The 13,457-nt window shown below is 44.7% G+C and overlaps 1 protein-coding gene across 1 annotated transcript in view; it reads right to left on the bottom strand.

Annotated features, from left to right (window-relative positions):
- Positions 1-13,457, bottom strand: part of syngap1b (synaptic Ras GTPase activating protein 1b) — a 147,306-nt gene that overhangs the window by 22,425 nt on the left and 111,424 nt on the right. The window contains 12 exon segments of the mRNA XM_068702163.1: positions 1,276-1,487; positions 1,849-2,022; positions 2,304-2,747; positions 3,125-3,658; positions 4,095-4,296; positions 4,495-4,733; positions 5,179-5,380; positions 6,195-6,431; positions 6,590-6,734; positions 7,984-8,128; positions 8,254-8,589; positions 9,905-10,144. Coding sequence (XP_068558264.1) covers positions 1,276-1,487; positions 1,849-2,022; positions 2,304-2,747; positions 3,125-3,658; positions 4,095-4,296; positions 4,495-4,733; positions 5,179-5,380; positions 6,195-6,431; positions 6,590-6,734; positions 7,984-8,128; positions 8,254-8,589; positions 9,905-10,144 — 3,110 coding nt within the window.

Below are 13,457 nucleotides of genomic sequence, written 5' to 3'. Positions count from 1 at the left end.
AATGAAGCTAAGTGGAATGGTCTGAAGTGATCCCGAGATCCACTTAAAAGCTGCGTTTCATAAAAATGGATGAGGATAAGTGCAGCAGCACAAGGATATGGGATGGGGGGAGGGGGGGGGGGGGGTTAAGGGTGGTTCTATATACAAGGTTAGGGCGCTAAAGATGTTTCCCCATAAAAGACGAGCAGGACTGTCTCTGTCTTCATTCCATGTCTTCTTTCCTGGAGTGGATTAGAAGTGGCAATATTCTCTGTCACAGATAACCACTCTTCAGTTGCAGACCACAGACTATCATAAGACGTGAGCGAGAACATACTGTACTCTTCTTTTTTTTCCCTCACGGAGCCTTTTTATCTGAACTCAAAACACAAATAAAACTAATGCGCGCTTCAAATGCTCAAGGAACCCTCGGAAACACGGCCAACACTTCGGTTTCCGTGCCTGAACGCAACTGAGATGTGATCGATATTCCACTCTTTACCCATCAACTACTTCATTTTTGTGGTCCATCAATATAAAACGTTAAACTGCACCACTACAATTCCACACAAGCACTCGATAGTATTAGGACTCGAGCTCGAGCTCTCCACAGTCACCCAAATATGACACTCTAATAACAAGTCAATCGTGTTACGATGGCAGATTTGCTACAAGGAGAGCTAAGAGGACGACTAAAGACTCCTTTGTCCGGCTTACCTCTGCTGCAAAGAACCAACCGCCAAGGGAACATGCCCTGCAAGCTTATCAAAGACGATACAGATCTCTGTCCCGTGTATTAGGCTCTCATTTAATTTCTCACTCATTACATGTCTGCAGCTTTGGCTTTCAATACACAGCACTTGCTCCCTGCCTTGCTCCCAAGCGCTGTAGTACTTAATGAAACTGAAACAACCTCCTACTCTCCAATATTCTTTGCAAGATAGCGAACCCTGTAAATAGTATTCCAATACGCAATATACGTATTTTTAGGAAAAAGCATTGCAGCTTCGTGTCCGTGTTTCTCTCGTGTCGAATAGAATCCGAGATGCTAAAGTTGTAGCGCTTCAACCAAAGACTTGTGCTTCCACTTACTTGATGCTAGCGATCTTTATCTGAGAGAATATGTCACTTTTTTTTTTCACATATTTTGGAAGAAAACTCATATGGTCTATTCACCAAAGACGTCACAATATACAAAGATAAAGTCAATGCGGCCCGCCAGTGGCCTCCCTATAAAAGACCACATGATGTCTGAGCTGTCTTTTGCCCTCCATCCCAACAGCAGCCTCCATTTACCTGCTAATTATTCCTTTAATTTGGGAGTCTTTCTCCACTTGCTGTAGCCGTAGCTTCCTCTCACTGTCGTCAAGTCGATTCTGGTACTGTAGGAGGATCTTATTGGTCTGCTGCTCCTGCGTGAGGAGCCTCCGCTCGTACTCCTCCAGCTTTTTGTGGGACATCACCAGACGGTCCTTCAAGGAGTTGATCTCTTCCTCATACTCCTTTACCTGAGGCAGAGACAGGAAGAGAACGCTGTATTAGGAGGGTTTAAATCGGGGGGGGGGGGGGGGGAGTGATGGCATGCCTTGATATCTCAGTGGCTGGAGGATTTGAAAGTGAATTTAAGAGACACGCTGAAAAGTATAAAAAAAAAAAATACGAAAGCTGATGCACAGTGAATATATACCAAAAACATTTGAACTCTTGGCCGATTGCTGTTGTTTCCCACACCGTTTGAGACCTGTGGACTTGTGTTAAGACCAGATCTGAGTGGCCATCTGCTCAGCAGTGTTAGACATGACTCAATGTTCCTTTTTTTTTTTTTTTTTACGTGACGGGCACTTCCGAAACTTAAAAAGTGACACCTACCCTGTCCATGCGTGACTCATCCATGCTCTTTGAGTACTCCTTCAGTTTGAACTCTTCACGGTCGATTCGCGAACTTTCAATGTCGGCCGACAGATGAGGCATGTTGGAGACCCAGGCCACTGTCCGCTCATTGGCCGGGGTTGGAGGGTTGAGGGTGGATGGAGTCTGGGAGCCCTGGGAAGAAAGGCCGGCACACTGAATATGGGAACATGAGTTCTGAAGTGAGATGAGAGTCGCTTTCATAAGGGCAGGCTTTTATGCAGAGTGCCTCAGAGGTCAAAATGTTTTGAGCTGGACCCTGGCGGGGATTCAAGCCCTCATTCCTGACAATGTTAGTGCCGTTCTAAAAGTCAAATACAGGAACTGACATCTTGCACACATTGTTGAGAAACAGCACAGGTAACTTGATAGAAAAGAGAAGAATAAAGAGAATAAAATGAGCGTGCAGATGTTACCTGTTTGCTCATGGTGGGTTTGAGCAGGTGCTGCTGCTGTTGCTGAGATTGTTGCTGTGGTGACTGTTGAGTGCTCTGACTGGTGGTTCCCTGTGGACTCTGGCTTTCCCTGACAGAGCTCTGCTGGTGGGGCAGGCCCGGGGCAGTGTTGTCTTTGACCGACAGCTGCCGGGACCCGTGTTGCCTGCCGCCGTAGCCGGACTCCGGCGACTGGAGGAGATTCCCGCTCGGCGGTCGCGTTTTAGCCAGAGCAGCCGGTGCAGCGGCCGCACTGACGGACAGCTGGTGGGACGTCTGGGACTTGACGCGCTGGGAGGGAGGCGGGGCGACTGAACTCTGGCGCACGGGTTGGACTGTGGAGGGGGGCGTGGTGGCCAGGGAGGAGTGGGAGGTTCCCGTCTGCGAGGTCAGGCCCATCATTTGTTGTTGCTGTTGGAGGTTATCCTAAGGAAGAAAAATAGTAAATACTTACTGAGCATTTCCCTTTTTATTTCAGTACGTTTTGGGGAAGATGGTGCTACTTTTAACTTGGAGGTCAGTCAGATTGAAAAAAGCCCTGTGTTAGTATCTCAATAATTTTTTTTGGGGTCTATAACATGTTGAATAAATAGTAAAAAGACGTCAATCACAACTTTTTAAAGACCAAGGTGACATCTTTTTCTGTTCGTTTTATCTGACCAACAGCCTGACACCCAATGAGATTCAGTTTACCATCACAATAGACAAAGAACACCAGCAAATGCTCACAACTGTGTGAAATGATGATCACTAAAAGTCTACACAAAGTGGCTTTAAGACGAGCACAATGCACATGCACGTACCTGCACGTGCATGGACATCTGCCTGCGTCCATATTCAGCCCTGCTGTAGTCGTCACTGTAGCTGTGAGAGTGGATGATGCTGGGTTGGCCCAGGTGACCGTCCCTGGTCCTGAGGGTGGACAGGTCCTCGCTGCGAGAGAACCCCCCGTGGGCGAACTGTGGCATGTAGGTCGGGTGAGAGGGATCGGGCTCTGGGGCCAGGAGCAGCGGCGCTGGAGGCTGGGCCCGGCTGTGCTGGTGATGGAGCTGTTGCTGTTGGGGTCCATCAGCAGTCGCCAGATGAAAGAGGGGATTCTGGAAGGAAAGCGGGTAGCGCATGGCGGCGGCCTGCTGTTGCTGCTGCTGGGATAGCGAGTCGGTGGTGTTGCCCATCTGGCTCAGCTGGCTCAGCCGGAGGCCGCCGGACATGCTGGAGCCGCCAGAGCCAGCTGACAACCTCCCACCGGCCCGCAGCTGGCTGCTCAGGCCCGACCCCAGGCCGCCACCGCCTCCGCTGCTCAGCCCTCCGAAGCTGCCCATGCCGGCGATGGAGGCCTGGGAGGAGTTGAGCATGTCCACCGACTGCAGGTTAGACACGCTGTTCATTCGGGAATCCTGGAGGTCCATCATAGATACGCTTTTATTGACACTGAGTAGCTAAGTAATACGGGATGTGAGAGGCTATTGCGCCCCCTGATATTATGTATGTTACGTGGCCACGGATGATATGGGTGAGGGTGGTGCGGGTGTTTTTACCGCGAGGCCTGGATATCGGAATGCCTCAAAGTATTTCCCAGGAAATACCGCTAGGATGAGTTGCGTGGTGAATCAGTGGAAAAAAAGCAGATGTCATGATATACTACAGCCTTGGTCGCACCATGGCAGATTCTATTACGTATGGCGAACATGCATGTATTACTAACCTCACTTTGGTAAAGACAGACCTAGTGGATGGGATGATGATTCCCCGAGTCAGTGTTGTAAAACTCACCTTAGGGTCTGGTTCTGTGATGTCCGAGCTGCTTGTGCAGTAGGCCGGGCTGGATCGGGCCAAGGGAGGGCGCGATACGTAAAACATGTCTTTGGAGGACGCTCGGTGCGGGTGGTCGCGGTCCTGAAAATTCATCTGGGAGCGCGATGGCATGACCCCTCCGGTGGAGGTGGGGGAAGGCAAGCGAGTGATATCTATAGAGCTGGAGGACAGCAGTGAGTAAGGCCAACAATAGCTGAAGATAGAGACTAAGATGTAATTAGAGCTGGTCGATAATCGACTAGTCGATCGACAATAGGAACATTGTAATATTTACCGGTTTCCTTCCTCTTGTACAATACCAACAGATCAAAGTTTCAGAATTTGACGATAAACGTATTTAGAGCTTAACGTGGCCTACCTATTAAGATCCCTCATCATGAGATTTTGGAACTCGGATGAGATTCCCCTGTTGAAGCTCGGCCGTGACAGCAGCCTGTCTGTCTGCCTCTCCGGCACCCTGTCTGTCTGATGGCTGGGCTGCCTCTGGAGGTGTGGGTTACGCAAGGCCATGCTGATGTCATTCAGGAGGCGAGGCAAAGGACCCAGTTTGATGATGGCATCCTGTGGTTCAAAGAAAACCAGTTTTGCTGAGTTTTGCTGCGGAATTCAAAAAATAATTGATTTTTGAGTTATCTTATGAGAGTTCATTAAAATGACACATATCCATCTCCACCTAAGTAAATGACAACTCAAGCCTGATAAAAAATAATTACTCATTTAGCAAGAAATTTGAGGTGTACAATATAATGCTATTCAATACAACAGCTCTGAAAGATCTAAGGAAATTGAATGTACTTTAAGCCATAATTAGTTTTATACTGGACTGCATTATATTATCACGTGTTGCTATTATTTCTGTATGGCAAGGTGATTAAAAATACAATAGATAATTGATAAAAACCTCAGAAGGCCTGTGTAAAAAGATGACAAATCTAAAAACTAAATAAAAAGGGTCAATGTTAAATAAATATTACTATCGTCTTTGTACCACTCATTAGTCTAGTTTGTAATGGCAGAGACGATGTGTCATGTTTGGGTTTACCTTGCTGAGCTGAGCGATGACCTCCCACAGGAGACTGTGGAGGATGGACAGCTCCCTGCCCAGGTCGATGTATCCCTCGAAGCCGCCCGCATTGCTGACGCTGTCAAGGTTGGAGATCTCGTACAGGAACTGCTGCATGGAGCCCCACTCCATCTCTAAAAACTCATTCATGAAACACATGTACTCCTCTTTATTGCCAAACCTGCAGACGGGAAAGGAAGGAAAGGCCAGTGAGGAGATAAGCCGGTGAGAGGAGAAGGAAAAGTGACGAGAAAACAGAGAAAAACAAGTGAGCAACGTGTGACGGGAAAATGAAATGTCAACTGGAGTCACAATTTATGACAACTCTTACACTGAGGTTCTGTTGAAACACTGTGGTGTGAACAATCTATGAATGTAAACAAATGTGTCTGTTACCTTTAACACATCACTTATAATGTGGTTATGAGTCAAGTTTGTGGTCAAACAACTTAAAAACATGGAGCATTTTGACGTTTCTAGCACATCGTGATGGGAAATTATGGAACATTATTTTCTCATTGTCAAAATAGTGTTGTAATGGAAATGTACGGTATGACGTTTTAATTTTAAATAGAGAATAAACTGTCTGGAGGCGTAACCCCAGTGTTCAGTCCTCAGACCACTAATATTCACCATCGTTATCAATATAGCTGGTTACTAATGATCCAAATGTTTAAGTTCTGCCAATATGCAGATGACACTGGAGTGTCTATTGTCTCAATTAAGCTTGCCCCTAATATTTGATCGACATATAGTTTTGAATGCAGCTAAACTAAACTTATGTTGTTGTATTCAAAGATGACTCCAGATATCATTATTATAAGCATTTTTGGCAAAGAAGAGAAAGAAGACTGAACACATTATTTTATGTATTTCAACTTCACAAAGGAACACTAAATCATGATTATATATATATATTTTTTTAAATCTCTTGTACTCAAAGAAAGGATTGGTTGCTTCCATAAAGGCTGTAAATAAAATGAAATGAAACTGACTTGGAGAAGTTAGCCAGGTTTTGCACTACTTTGGCGATGAGGGTAAGCGTGCGTGACGTCTGCTCGTCGGGATACTCCTGGGTGAGGTTGAAGAGCGATGGGGACATGATGGCAGGACACAGGAAGCGCAGGAAGAGGGAGCCACTGATGAGACGGTCGGCGATGTCTTCTCGACCTCTCTCAGCACAGCGCACTCTCCAGGAGGCAAAAACTTCCTTTAGCTCTCGAGGGAAAACACTGTGAAGGGGACACACGCGCTACGCGTCAGCATCGGAAACAAAACCGGAGATTCATAGTTCCTTCGGTTCCCCGTGAAAGAAACTGAAGTACCATGCATCTTTAAAACAGCCGAGAGGAATACACACGCAAAAATGAAGCGACGCATGACTACTCACCAATGGGAGTTAACGATCTTGCAGAGTGCTAGTTCACAGCACATTCGGAGATTGGCTTGGTGGTCTGGGAGCACAGAGGGTGGCGTTCTCATGGGGTCCACTTCGCAATTTTCCTCTGACTCATACAAGGCCCTTATGAACTCCCCTACAAATGGCATTTCATGAGTAACAGCAAAATAGAAGAACCTATCACAGAGACCAGTTCAGGTTTGTTAAAAGCAGCAGCGGCAACAACAACAACAACCAACAGTACAAAAATAAAATCCATTACGGGAAAGTTGAAAGCAGAGAATTCAACAGATCAAATGCAGTGTTGTTACAAAACATGTTGCAGTTATAGTCAATGATTTAAACCTTAGTATCTTGAAAAGAGAAGCCAAGACTGCATGTTTCCACCTGAGATATGTTGTAAAAATCAGACCATGTTTTGCTCATCCTGAATGAAGCTGATTGTGGGTTGGTGTTCTCTCGTCTGGATCACTGCATTGCTCTTTTAACTGGATTTTTTTTTTACACAATTGCCAGCGATTTAACATATATATTTATATATATTTAATATATTTTATATTTAACAAATACAAGTTAAAGAGTGCACATGACACCCATCTGAGCATCTTTACATTGGCTTCCTGTCTCTTTTAGAATTGATTCTAAAGTTTTAACCTTCATTTTTCATTTAATCGTATTCTAAAGTTTACTCTTATCCCTCTACCCTTTTAATATTTTATTGTATTCATTATATTATCTTTAACATTTTGAAGTTTCTTTCCCTCATTTTAATTTAGTTGTTTTGAAATACATACAGTTTGATGTAAAACAGTTTGAGCTGCACTGTCTGTATGAAAAGTGCTACACAAAGTGTATTTGATATATTTTTCTAAATCATTTCAATTTAACCACAAAATTCCACTTCCTGTTTACAAGTATCCAGACTAATGGTGGTTGAATACGCCAATATAGACCAGAGTAATTCCAAACTACAATGCAATTGATTTTGTATGTACTGAAAACATTCATGAATGCTCTGCTCCTTCTTCAGGGAAGCTGTGCTACTTTTCTTTTGAGAAGAGCTTTATCTGGATCCAACAGACATCAGACACAACTGTACTTGGCTTATCACATAATTCAAAATATCATCAAACTCAACTCAAGTTTGTAAGGTAGAACGTTTTAAATAATAAAATCCTCCCACAAAACCAAACATGGAGGCAGACAGAGAGAAAGTAGGAAACCTAATCTAGCAGGACTTTTCCTTTAAATACAAGTATTGCCATTCCAACACATCCAAAGGTTAATCTCCTGATTATGAAAATGAATAGTGTGAATATTGGACAGTTGCTGTAATTCTTACGGTCACAAACTCAAACATCAAGTGACCCACTGTTCCGGCTCACCTATCGCATCCTTGAGGTACTTATGTCCGATCAGTTTGAGGTACTCTTCTATGGCTTTGGTGGCCAGAGTGTTCTCTCTGAATATAAGGTGTTCTCGGTCGATGAATCTGTCCACCTCGCACATCGCCATGTCTGACAGGAAGTCCTGGAGAAAAGGAGGACGCGATTATTGTTCTTTATTATACAACACGTTTCCAGAAGAAAGGACTGCAAAGGCCTTTGCTTTAGCTCATTTTCACATACTGATACGTCACATCGAGGTGTTCCTACCTTAGCTTTCCCAGTGCTCTGCAGTATATGCACCAATGCGCAGGCCACTTCCTCTTTGCTCTTGACGCTCAGCACGGGCTCCAGCACGGCACACAGGGTGCGGTAGTTATTGGTGACGTACTCTGCGAACTCCTTGTACAGCTCCATGGGCAGGATGTTCATGGTCTGGAAGCGGGATTTGAGGCGTAGGGATGCGTTGATTATCTTCCCCCCTCCGACGCCGGCTCCCTTAGTGAGGACGCTGGGCTGGATGACCGGGTACCACTGCTCCACAAACTGACGTCCGGTGATGCTTGAGATGGGGATGCTCACGAGCCCTAAGTATGTGCTCTTTTCCTTAGAGATAGAGCGAGAGAGAGAGAAAGTAGATATTAGTCGAGATAAGCATGTGTCGTGGAAAAGTTTTATAAAAATAAATCTGAAATGTCAAAAAAGCTTCAGCGCTGAATAAATAACGAGGAGCAACTAACATCGGATCCCCGGAGAGTCGTCTGAAGATAGAAATGAGTTGCTTTGCTACGACGGTGCTACTCTTGTACTAAATTAGAAAAGCAATGATCGGATTTGTGGCTCACTATTGTATCGTGTTGCTTAAAAAAAAATATTGTTTTTACAAGTGACAAATCCTAAAGGGGCAAAAAAAAATTATATTTTTACTGCCGAACAGCACAAAATGGCCATAATGCTGTGAATCCGCAGGGGGCTGATAGGGCTGGTGATCCACAGCAATGACTTAAAAGATTACGTCATTAATTAAAGATGTTTCTGGATTGTCTTTCATTTTTGTGAACAGACTCGCTGCAGTTTGAAGACTCTCCCGTTTCCCTCCGACGCCATCAACGCAAATGACAAAAAGACCCCATTTTGCTGTTGGCTATTTTATTATAAAGCCACTGAATGAAAAAAAGCAGCTATTTTGCATAATTTTACCCTCTGCTTTTGTTGAACCGATGCTCTAATAAGCAAAATGGCTTATTTCTGTGGCGATGAAGACTTTTAACTAACTTTTCACTTCAAAATGAACTTTCGGGACTATCATCACCTCAAACCTTAATTGCAAGAAAACTGTTTCTTATTCACACACCCAGCAGTTACGGATCAACATCATCCTTCACTTAAACACCTGAGTAATGTAACTCCAATATTCTCTCTCGTTTAACTTCGTTTTTTTTTGGTCCCTAGCAGCTCCTGAGGGAAATATCTGGCTCCTTAGCTGCTAAATGCTCCACCGGTTAGTCGCCAACTGTGTCTGTCTGCTGTCTCAGGAAAGTGAGGTTGTTTTTTTTTTCTCTCTCTCGCTGAAAACAGCTGCCTGCTGTGGCAGAGAAACAGCGCTATGAGAAACAGCGAGAGTGAACCGAAAGAGCAAAGTTTGGGGACGGAGCGCTAAACAATGAGCTAAAACCATCACGCCGAGGGGAGCTTCAGTGTGATCGTTCTCTGTCGGTTCATCAGCACGAGTGCAGCAACTTGAGAAATCCTTTTTTTTTTTTTGGGGGTATATTTGAGTGATTGAATCTTTTTTTTTCTTAGCTTAAATCATAGCTCATCTTTAAGCAAAATGCTAAAAATCAACCATATATTACCACAGTGCTCCTGTCAAACTGGCCTCTGTCAGACCTCCATGTTACCCTACAGATCTCTTTGTCACCTTGCGTCTCTTCTTGTCCGTCTCTTTGTATAGATGAAGGCGTAGGTTGCGGACGGCCGGCAGGTTGTTGAATTCGAAGTGCTCGCCCCAGAAGACGGTGTCGGTGCGGGGCTTGCTGGTGGTGCGTGCGTACAGCATGTCGTCCAGGCAGAGCTCGCAGTAGTAGCGTTTCTTGGCCGGAAGCTCGCGGGCCTCGATGATCCACAGTTTGAGCACATTGTCCACCCTCCGGCTGTTGTCCTGCGTGGAGATGGAGTCAGGTCAAATCAGGTCAAGTGCATCTACTGTCATAAAAACGCTTTACAGGAGAAGATGGAGAAAAGCATGGCAAACAGCAAAGAAAAAAAGAGTTCTGAGACATGGAAACCGAGACAGTGTGTGTGTGTGTGTGTGTGTGTGTGTGTGTGTGTGTGTGTGTGTGTGTGTGTGTGTGTATGTGAATAAAAGGCGACAGCTGGTCAGCCTGCAGGAGGAAATGACAAAAAAAATAGCTGGTGACACGGCGGTTGTGCTACTGGGGATAGCAGGCTGTACTTTATAAAGTGATCTCAACTCTGGACTTAAATACAGAAAGAGACGTCAGTGAGACAGGGACACAGAACAAGACAGATAACAAAAAGGTGTGAAGAACAGTAGGTGAGTGGTTTCACCGGCTGAAAAGAAGTAATCCACTTCAACGTAGAAAGACACAAATGACACAATGCAGGTGTGCTGCAAAGACGAGGGACAAACAATGGTGGTAATGTTTGCGTAGACAGCTACACTTCCTAATCACGATGACAAAGCCCCAGCTATATTTGACATCCCCCATGGGAGGACAGAGTGCCGTGTTTAGAGTGATGTTTCAGCGAACTTGGGGGGGCTGACTCATTTGATTTTGGGCCCAAATGCCATTGTTGTTAGCCCCCTGTTTGCTTCAGACCATTTAAGTCCTAATTTAGACGAGTCACAACGCGAGCACCAGCTAGATTCACGGCTCTTAAGTTCTCCATTTGTACGCTCTTTGATAACCGGCGCCAAAAACACGAGGCATAATTAATTCCAAACGTCTGAGTTTGAATGCGCTGGGCATCTGGTGGCTCAGTTTGCAAGTGCACATAACAGTGCAGCGGCACCAGCATGGGCTCGAGTGCTCCACCTTGATATCGCGTTACATCGTTCCTAGTCGCGCTCAGATCTCGATTTCACTACCAGAAAAAAAACGAGTAAAAGCATGAAGGCAGGTTGAAAGTGGCCGCTCTCCTTTTGGAAAAAAAACAAACAAACGACCGAACCTCAAAGAGGGAATTAAAAAGGCTTCAGAAAGTTAAGAAGCACAATGATTATCTCTGTCTCTGTAGTGGGTCTTATCTCCGTCGTTGCATCTGGTCCGAGATGCACGCTGCGTGTTGTTTCGGGGTAATAGGGGGGCGAGTTTTGGAGAGGGCCCCCGTGTGGAGTCCTTGGAGCTCCATGACTCAGCCAGGACCCCCGCGGCCTGAGCATCTGGACGAGGCATTCGGCTCGGGCAATGTTTCATCTCAGTCTGGCTTAATAACTCGTAGTCCCCGGTTGCCATCAAAGCTGCGTATCTCGCATGCCCGTTCGCTTTCTTTAATAACAGCGAGGGGAAATATGGGACAATTTTGCAGAACTATGAAATCTGTGTGAAAATTAGGATATTGGTTTTTGAGCCGATATGAAGGACTGAGATTTGTTGATTTTTTTTTTTTTTTTTAAGCTGTGAGGATGGAAATATATACGACCACAGCACCTTAAAGCTGCACTAGGAAAGATTGTTTTTATGTGGAAATACACCATCATATATCTGCTTGAATCATACAGAAGAGCTGCAATAATTGACGGTAATCTGGTGTCATATATGAACATACTGACATTGGGCCGCATGCAAGAACATTTTCTTGTTCTTCAAGAAAATTTGATCCCAAATCGCTCCTTTTTGTTTTTACTAAAAATGAGAGGAGGTCACAGGGACAGCGCAGTCATGGAGATATTAGACGGAATAACATTATAGCAGTAGGTGAAGTTTCACTGTCAGAAGATCATACTCTATGTAAGCTGAAATATCATACAACTTTAAATCCCTCAACCCTCGGATCTATATTTCATTTCAGTTCATTTCGGAATCAAACACCAAATGAATTCAAGTTAAGGTATTAAGATCAAAGGTCTCATACGACAGGCCTGGACCACACTTAAGGCCGTTACGCAACTAGTGACGGCGTGACGAATAAGTGACACAAAAATGTGTAATACGGCATGTGAATATTTTTGCATTCAAACTATTTATACTGGCAGCGATTTGAATTTTCAACGGTTGTAACACCTTTTTCAATGAAAGGTTCGAATAAATTTGCAAAGGCAGAGGACCAGCTATACTGGGATCCCATTAACCCACAGCAGCGTCTGACAGCCTGTGTGAGGTAAACCGTTGTATAGCTTAAGCGACTGTAAGCTATTTTCTCGTGTCTAGGGCTTTTATTGTGAAAGGTAAGACCTGAAGGAGTGGATCTGGTTTGTGCTGCCTGTCGTGTAGGTTTGAGGGGAGTAATAAAGTGGGCCTTCTTGGTTTGGACTCATGGATGTATAAATGAAACTAGATAGAGCGGAGGAGGGGCGCATAAAGCGAAAACAGTTTGACTTCCGAGTCTAGAATTCAAAAGAAGACACCAGATCTTACATCAATCTTCCACAACCATGGGCCGATAGAGGAAGCAAACTAGCGTTTCCTTTATCCCTGCCGGAGGAAGGAAGGAAGGAAGGAAAACGGAGGAAGGAAAATACCTCTAGATTCGGCTATTTTTTACAACTTTTAGGACCTACTGATTAAAATAAGGGCCGGTGTTCACACTGGGAAGTTTATTTACGGAAACATTTAAAGACGTCGCGATGTAAGTCGAAGGGAAGAAGTTGTCGTAGGCCTCACAGCATTGCGTGACCGACCCAGAAATTGAAATTCTACCGTCCAGCCACTGAGAACATTTTTTGTTCAAAGCCAGGTGATCTTCCTGTGCGCTTGTTCGGACTATGAAGCCTCCGTGATGTTGTAAGTGGAAGCTTTGCACAACATGATTGCTTGATGCCTTTATTAGCGGTGCAAAAGCCAAAAAAAAAAGAAGAAAAAACGACCTTGTTCCTTATTATGACTTAAAATAAAATGTATTGACCTGCGGAAAAAAAAAAGCGCCCCCTCTGTGAAAGCGCGAGAAAATTGGTAAATGCCATAAATCCCTGAAATCACTCGTATAAAGCACTTAAGAGCCAATCTGTTCATTCAAGTGGTTCTTGCATGAGGCCCACTCACTGACCTGAACTCATCGGTATTCAATCTTTCGCCTCTTTCGGGAAACCTCTATAGCATCAAGTCTCACAGACATGCTGGGTTGGTTAAACATGAGCCCGCTGTGTGCAATTTAATGACATCACATTCCCTGATTTGTGGATAGTTAGATAGAAGTTTCTCCAAAAAAAAAACACGGCAATTTGGACCCTTCCACCCTGTGCAGCTTTTAATACGTTTGCGTGGAGAGGCGACTAAAATTGTTCAACACAG

Source organism: Cebidichthys violaceus, unplaced genomic scaffold (assembly GCF_023349555.1).
Source record: "Cebidichthys violaceus isolate CVI_PGR_0920_01 unplaced genomic scaffold, fCebVio1.0.p SCAF_81, whole genome shotgun sequence".
NCBI lineage: Eukaryota > Metazoa > Chordata > Actinopteri > Perciformes > Stichaeidae > Cebidichthys > Cebidichthys violaceus.
Note: the sequence above shows the minus strand (reverse complement) of the source record. Positions and strands in the feature narration are given on the sequence as shown.